The 8478-nt window shown below is 46.2% G+C and overlaps 1 protein-coding gene across 1 annotated transcript in view; it reads left to right on the forward strand.

The window, feature by feature from the left end:
* Positions 1-8277, forward strand: part of LOC121282194 (nuclear receptor subfamily 0 group B member 1-like) — a 16593-nt gene extending 8316 nt beyond the window's left edge. The window contains exon 2 of the mRNA XM_041195771.1: positions 7841-8277. Coding sequence (XP_041051705.1) covers positions 7841-8082 — 242 coding nt within the window. The 3' untranslated portion in view covers positions 8083-8277. The remainder of the gene's footprint in view (positions 1-7840) is intronic.
* The last annotated feature ends 201 nt before the right edge of the window (positions 8278-8478 follow it).

The raw sequence follows: 8478 nt of genomic DNA on the forward strand, positions 1-8478 counted from the left end.
AAATCCAATGGGCGACCCTTGTGTGCATTGCTCAACATTAGTGAGCGCTCACCTCCGAGTTCCCCGTGAAGTTCAACTCACCTTATAAATGCTGTTGTGAAACACGTCAGTGTGGCTGGAAGACCCAATGTGGGGAGATGTGCAGGGATTATAATTATATGCAGATGTATTAAAGTGACATTCCTGACTTATGGCAGTGGGAAACACAGCCCGCCATTGACGGGTGGAGCGGACGATCACAGCTGGTTCCACAAGGTCGTGAAACTGATTTTTGACCTTCTTGCCATATTACCCGCTCACACCCACCATGACACTCGAAGCCAAGGGGGACGGAAAATTGTTTCTGGCCATTAACCAATCCTCAGTCAATGCTAATATATTACCCCTAATCCCTTAATTCTAATTTCGTGAAATAACCTCTTGTGTGGCATTTTGTCGAATGCTTTTTGAATTTTATATGCCACCTGCAGGTGTATTTCCCGTGGGGGAGGGGCAACACGTAAAATAGAATGGGTTCCCACCCCACCGCCTTCCCACCCACCCCTGAACTCACTCCCATGACACTGGGGCGCAGCTTGGTGCTGAAATCGGCAGCCCACCCATCATATTTAAATGAATAACTAAGGGTCAAATAGGCTTGTTGTCAAGCCAATTGATGCTGGTAGTATGCTGCCCACGCCATAAAACATTTGACGTGGGCAGCTAGGCGGGAGCAGTAAGACTGATTTTTTAACTTCTGTGTTTAAAGAGCAGGAAGGATGAGGGGGTTCGGTCTTCAGGAGTCGCCCTTTGCCGATCACAGGGAGGCCTCCGTTAGGTCGAACCCCAATCCCCCCACCTTCATTCCTACCTACTCCCTCAGCTAAACCCAGCCGCTTCTGCCCTCCCAACCCCTCTCCCTAACCCACCCACATCATCCCGGCCCAAAGCCCCGGACTTATCTGCTTCACGAACCCATGGGTCCGGCGTGGCCATTCATGCCTTCCTGGCACTGTCGGGACTGATGGAGCTGCCAGATAATCAGATTGGCCGGCAGCTCCAGAGGGTGGGGCCTCTGCCTCAATGAGGGGCACAAGTGCACTCAGCCCTCATTAGTCTACTTTATGGCACCCCGCCAATGTTGTTTCGGGATGGTGGGGGGTTTGCTTGGCGTCTGTCTTCCCATATTATCCAGCCCTACATCACTGGTTTCCCCTTATCCATCCTACTGTCTACATCCTTCAAAAGCCTAACAGATTTGTCAAACATAATTTTGCTTTCATAAATCTGTGTTGATGCTGCTTAATCAAATTATGATTTTCTAAGACCCTGTTACCAAGTCCCTCATGATTAATTCTAGCATTTTGCCCACCACTGATGTTGGGCTAACTGGCCTATAGATCCCCATTTTCTCTCTTTTTCCTTTCTTAAATAGCAGGGTTATGTTTGTTACTTTCCAATCCAAGGAAACTGTCCTAGAATCGAAGGAATTCTAGAAGATCAAAACCAATGCATCCATTATCTCTGTAAACACTTCTTTTAAACCCTGGGATGCAGGTTGTCAGGCCCAGAGGATTTATTTCCACCTAGCCCCATTAATTTATCCAGTTCTATTTCTTTATTTATATTAAATGGCACTTATGAAGCCTTACAAACACACAGTGATAAAGCAGTGGGAGCAAATAGCCATGGAAGTCAATACCAGGGGTCAAGCCCCAAAGGATCTGGATAGATGTGCTGCACAGGAGTGGCCAAGGTCAGTGAATACATCTTCAACTGCTAAATCACTAACACCACTAGCCTCACATACAGTCTCAAACCACCACACCCCCATCATTCATCCATCAGCAATCTCTATCAATCATGATTCATACCTGACATTTATAGGCTCCACCTGCCTCTCACACACTTAACGCAGCTACAAGTCTCACGCCCTCTTCTCTCAGATTACACAGACTGCCAGCAATCCAATCATTACAATAACATTAGCCAAATAGATTGCTTAACACTCACTGACACACTTCCCTCTCTCTTGCCAGAGAAGGTGTTGCACAACTGGAGTAGGCAGGAAAGAACTGGAGAGGGAGAGGATTGGCTGCATGTCCTAAGCCCCCTGGAGGCGAAGGTGCTGGCCATAATCAGAGTACCATTGCTGTGGTTGTGGCAACTGGGTGGGCTGAAACTATTGAAGATGGCAGCATCCTCATACCTAACCCTTCTCACATCTCACTTCCTCAGCCAAAATCTCTGCTGATTTACAAGCTGCAGATGTAATTAGCACTCAGCCCTGACTTTCACCCCACCCACTTCCCCTCACCATATCCTTAACCCTATGCCTTGGCCAGGCAATGGAGGAACACGGAGAATTGCGCGCTGATGAAGATGCACTACCACATGATTTCACATTCGCAGCTACCAGCTCCCATTCTGACACTGCGCATATCTTAGAGGAAAGTGTAGAGGTGAGATTTGTATGTGGTGAGAAACCAGGCACAAAGGCACTGCAGCCAGGGCAGGGGGCAAGGATTGTGCAGATGTGAGCGTGCCAGAGGATGAGGTTGCATGTGAGTTTTGCTGCAAAGAACTCAGACGAGGATGTCGATGAGACAGCCTACAGAAGATGTCCGATGGATGTACACAACAGAATACACAAAGCTTTAGGAAGCCTGTGTTTAATGCCACAGGCCATGGAGGAGTCTGGTACAAACCAGACACAGGGGTTTGTGCAGAGCTTGGAGTTCACCATTTCCACATGGCATTGGTGGCTAACTCCATCAGCACACTTGTGGACTCAATCATAATGCTGTGTCTGATGGTGATGTGTCAGTTTCCATTACAGAACAAGCACCCTCCACCAAGTTTAAGTTTGTAGTGGAAGCTCAGTTTGCTGCCATGCAAGCTCCAACCATCGCTGTGATGACTGTGGATATTATAACTCAAAGAGGGGCTTGAAGGGAATCACAGCAGCTCAGCAGTCTGCCCTCCAACAGATTACTACAATTGCGGACGTGTTGCCCAGGGAGTAGCAGTGGCAAGTGTAGAGCATGAACCTGTTGTCCACTCTGAGGATGACAGCATTCATCTTCTCACCACTGCTTTCTCCTGTAGTCTGCCAGACTGATGCTGCCCATGCTGAGTTGGTGCAGACCAAAGGCTGGCTTTCTAGGTTCAGAGCTGCTGGATGTCTTCCTGCAAGGCCATCTGCAGTCTCCCCCAGTGAAAGTCAGGAGTCCTCCTGCACCCCAGCTGCTGCCACTGAGCTTTGCACTGTGTAACAGCACTAGGACAGGCCAAGGCACATAGGAGACAGGCACTAAAGGAAGGCATGTTTGTACACAATAGAGCATGATTTTGTTTATTAATTTGGTTTGGAATGTTTTATTTTTGCATTGTGGCCAAACGAGCATTGTGATGGTCAGTAACAAAGTGAAAGTAAGGAGTTTGGCACTGTTGGTGAATGGGGAATTAGAGCTGAGGCCACTGGTATCGTAGTTGAATTTGTTCCTGAGGCAGGATTTTGCCAGATTTACGCTAAGTGCGGTGGCTGGTATGAAAAAAGATGTTTTTTCCGCCAGCCACAAGGGCAGGTTTTTGTGCATTATTATTATTTATTTATTTATTTATTTATTATTATTATTATTTTTGTGCATATTGTCTGGTTCCCGCCTCATTACCACAGGAAAGCACTGTTCCGCTGGTGGGCGGCCTCTGAATCGCCTGTCACGCCGTACCTCACTGTTTCCTCACTCCAGGTGCCATATCTAAACAGCAGCTGCGCACACATTTCTCAATGCTTGCAGCCCAGGACTGCTCCAGTGAAGATGTGGCCCTGAAAGCCAAGAGGATTTCAGTGACCCGTCTTTAAAATGCCTTTTCAAGGCTCGCTATGATGTCCTCCACCCCTGCTCTGGCCGCAGGAGGTCCAGCAATCTCACTACTCCAGCTTGGGAGGCGGTAGCAATGATGGTCAGTGCCAATGCTTCACAGAAGAGGTTTTCCATACAGTGCAGAAAGAGGATGAATGATCTCGTTTGTGCCGCCAGGGTAAGGCAGCTATCTCATCACCCTAAACTCACACACTCACAAGCCCATCACACGTTCACTGGCATCTCACTCACTACCAGCTCAAGGACATCACCACCCATTCTCACACACACCCTCGCATCTCCATCTGGCATCATCTCCTCTGGAGGCTGACTCCCCAGCCCTCACCATCTCGAGGCCACTTGCACAGATCAGCATGTGCCCCCATATATACCTTGGGATACCCCTCTTCCTCAAGCAAGCCCTAGCCCTGCAGACATTGAAAAGTCATCCCCCACCTCACCAGTGGTCTGGTAGGAAGATACCTGCCAGTGATACCCCCTAAAAGCGATGTGGTGCTGCCGGCGAATCCTGACACCGATGACTGCGAGTGCTGCCTGTTTCAGGTAAGCAAACGAACTGCAGAGCCCCGGTCGAAGTGCAGCCCACCAGCTGAACAGATGCACTAAAGTTCATCACCACTGTCACCTTTGCAGCAATTGGTAATGCAGTCCATACCCTGCTGAGGTTAAAGTTATCGCTGCCACAGGTGGCAGGTTTCAGTGAAGCAAAGGCATTGCACACGGTGTGGGATTCAGGTAGGAGCATAGGTCTTTGAACACCCTGGGAGGACATAGCCTCCTGCTTTCTCCTCCTTATGTACCGTTGTGAAACACATCAGCATGAAATCACATCAAAGTGAGATCATGATCCAATGTAGGAGGTAGGTTCCAGTGACCAGGGCTGATAATGAGATGCTGAAGTATTGAAATTAGGTTTGTGATGTACAGTGGTGGGAAATGCAGCCTGCCATTGACAGGTAGGGCAGACAATCGCAAACTGGTTTCACGATGATGTGAAACTGATTTTTGTGATCTCCTGATATTTTCCGCTCCTGCCCGCTATGATTCCCACTGCAAATGGGAGCGGAAAATCCCAGCGTTTGTGTGCAGCCTGGCTAGAAAGGATCTGTCTAGGTTTCTGCGTCTTTCTTCTTAACCCCACTCCCACCCCATCCCCCCTCCTCCTCCGTCTCTTCCTCCTGGTGTTTCTGTTCATCAGCTTCTCTCCTGATAACAGGTGCCAAGGGCTATCCCCTCACGATGGTGAGGTTGTGCAGCATGCAATAACAGCCAAAAATCTGACACTCGGTCTGCCAATTACTGCAGGGCTCCTCCAGTGTGGTTCAGCAGAAGCACTGTTTTAGCACACCAAACACATTTTGTGTGTCAGCATGGCTTTCGCTTTATGCATGCTGTGTGTGGGTGTGTTGGCAAATCTGACTCATGAGTTAGGTGGTCAGCAGATAGCCCCTGTTACCCAATCGCCTCCCCTTTGACTTGCTGTTGTGGTTGAAATGCCGTGGGCTGCTGTAGAATAAAGGCATTATGTCTGCTGCCAGGATACCAGTCGTTGACCTCCACAATCTGCTGCCAATGGTTTCCTGATCCCTTCCCCCCACCCCACCCCCACTAGGGCTATCTGTACCTTGCTCGTCCTGCTTTTTACCCTTAATTAGCACATTCCTTTAGATAATATCACCACCTTCAACAACTCTTTGTCCTTTTGTCTGTGACATCTTTTGGTTATCTCCACCTATCACTGGCCCTCAATCCAGCTCTTCTTGTCTCCCCCCACCCCCCAAACCAACTTATATTTCACCTCTTTTCTATTTTTACTTAGTTCTATTGAAGGGTCATTCGGACTCAAAACGTTAACTGTGTTCCTCTCCACAGAGGCTGCCAGACCTGCTGAGTTTTTCCAGGTATTTTTGTTTCTGATTTGGTTTCCCAGTAGACTGATGTTAAGGGAGTGGAATTCCTTTTGGTTCCAGTACATAGCAGAGTTGAGATATGGTGCTCGCAAGGCTATGTGTGTGCAGTCAATGGCACCCTGCATCATGGGGAAGCCTGCAATCCTCGTGAGGCTTTGTGCTCACTCCATCTGTTTGTCTCTGGCAAGAGAGTGAAATGTATTTAACTTTTTTTGAATAAGGAACCTCAGTAGCCTTCTTTATGCAACAGTGGATGGCAAATTGTGAGATATTGCAAATATCTCCAGCACCAACCTGGAGGGAAACAGATGCACTAAAGTTCATCACCATGGTCACCTTTGCGGCAATTGGTAATGCAGTCCATGCCATGCTGTGGTTAAAGTTATTACTGCCACAGTTGGCAGGTTTCAGTGAAGCAAAGACATTGCACACTCTGTGGGATTCAGGGAGAGAATTGGTCTTTGAACACTCTGGGAGGACATAGCCTCCTGCTTTCTCCTCCTTATCTTCCCTCTTCCAGTAGCTTGACCTGCTCAATGTGGCACCTGCTCATTCTCCCCATTATGCTGTATTCCAAAGGCAATGTCAACTAGTGCACCCAAATCTGGGAGCAACTTGTGCAGAAGCTTTGAAGTCAGCAAGAAGTAATTTTACATCAGTCACACCATTCCCTTTGAAACTTGAAACAATCATGGACAGTTCCAAAGAATGTGTAGAATTGTAGCAACTGCTAGAAGAAAGCAACCAGAAAATAACCTGAAATTAGTAATGATCCTTTAAACAGCCATGATGGGGATCGTTCCTGCTGTTGAACACGTTTTCAGCTGTGCAAACTTAAGAAGGGACATGGCAGGATTGTGGAGCATTTAAGGGAAAATTTGTGTTCATATAATTGCTCTTCATGCAGACACCAAAATGGCAGCGCTCGTTGCGCACTGATTGGTATCATGATCTGCCTGCTCTGCATATTTCCACTGGACATTCATTGCTTGCGCACTAATCTCTTTACCAAGATGCCATCTGGCATGCATCAAATCCTGTGGCAGTATCATATGTTCAATTTTGGTTGTTTAAAAATACTAGTAGTGCTCAAAAGATGAGTTACTGAGCCCAGTTTCTCATCACAGATTGAAGATCTTATAAAAGGATTGGTTCCATTTCAATGCCCTTCATTGCACATAACAATGATGGAACAGAATGAAGCTGAGACATTGCCCCGAGAGCCTTCTGAACTCAATTCTGACAACGGTTGGAATACTAAAAAAGTAACACTGGAATATGTGTGCTGCTTTTAATTGCTATTGAATTTGAGGTTGCAATGCAATTATTAATGACAAACTTTCTCAGGGGCTTGAAAACAGGTGAATTGACCCAAGCTAGAACCCATATGCAATTGAGGTATGAGCTGTGGCTCAGTTGATATCTCATCTGTTTTAGGAGGTTGTGACCTGAGACTTGAGCACATACTCTAAGGTGGCATTCACTGCAGTAGTGAGGGAGCACTGCAGTGTCAGAGGAAACAGTGAACCCATGGCACTATTTGAGTAGGTGAATTCTCCCTGTGTTTTAGAAAATGTTTATCTGTCAACCGTCATCACAAAAACAGGTTACATGATCAGTTATATAATTGCTGTGACTGTGACCTTGCTTTGCACAAGTTGGCTGCTGTTCTTCCTACATTGCAAAGATGACGACACCTCATAATTATCTTCTGGGCTGTAAAATGCTCTTGGGTGCCCTGAGGACATGAAGGATGATTATATAAATGTAAATTTTCCTTTAAATGCAAGCATGAGATTAAATTTCTAGAATTTTGAAGAATTGCTTCTGAGCCAAATGGATGTCCTTGAAGATCAAAGTTTTGCCAGCCTGATTTTGTCCAATATTCCTACTGGGAAATGTGCTAAGATCAACATTTTTCAGAAGAAAGTAGCTATTTTAGTGAAGGCCCATAGCACGAATAGCTCAGGAATTTGCACAAATCTATCAGGATTTTACAAATGCAGCTGAATTATTATCTCTAACCAATTGCGCCAATATATTTATGTGTTTTTTTTTCTGCAGATGTATCAGGGCTGCAATCTCCACAATACATCTTGTGTCTGCAGCAGGAGGCTGAACGAGCCCTCACTGAATACACCCACTCTGTCAACCTACAGGACACAACCCGCTTCAGTCAGATACAGCTTGCACTAACATCCTTAAAGAGTATCAATGCACCTGCCATCACACAACTGTTCTTTCGACCACTGATCGGAAACGTGCAAATGAATGCTTTGCTGATGGAAATGCTGTACACGAGTTAGTCACACGTTGCTGTACGTCCCAAAACATTTAAATGATGGACAAGACAGTTGTGCTTTACTTTCTATTGAACATGCTAACTTATTTGTCACAATTGTGTTTTCTAAATGTTTAAGTGGTTATGATTATGCCTGAACTGTGCCTAACCTACATAATCTGAAAAGCCGATGGATTCATTAAAGTATGTATAATGTTTACCTTTAGTGGGTGTCTTTTATTTTGAAAATACAATAGCCTGTAAGTTTTCTCATAGCAGCAGACCAACTCAAACTGGGTAGCATGGGCCTTGAACATGTTGTTAGCCTCATTGCCTGTGTAACTAACAGGTTGAATGCCTGTTTCAGGCATAGACCATGGAGACCATTTTTATAAAACCAGTATGGCACACTTCCAGCTGG

The sequence above is a fragment of the Carcharodon carcharias genome, chromosome 9 (assembly GCF_017639515.1).
Source record: "Carcharodon carcharias isolate sCarCar2 chromosome 9, sCarCar2.pri, whole genome shotgun sequence".
NCBI lineage: Eukaryota > Metazoa > Chordata > Chondrichthyes > Lamniformes > Lamnidae > Carcharodon > Carcharodon carcharias.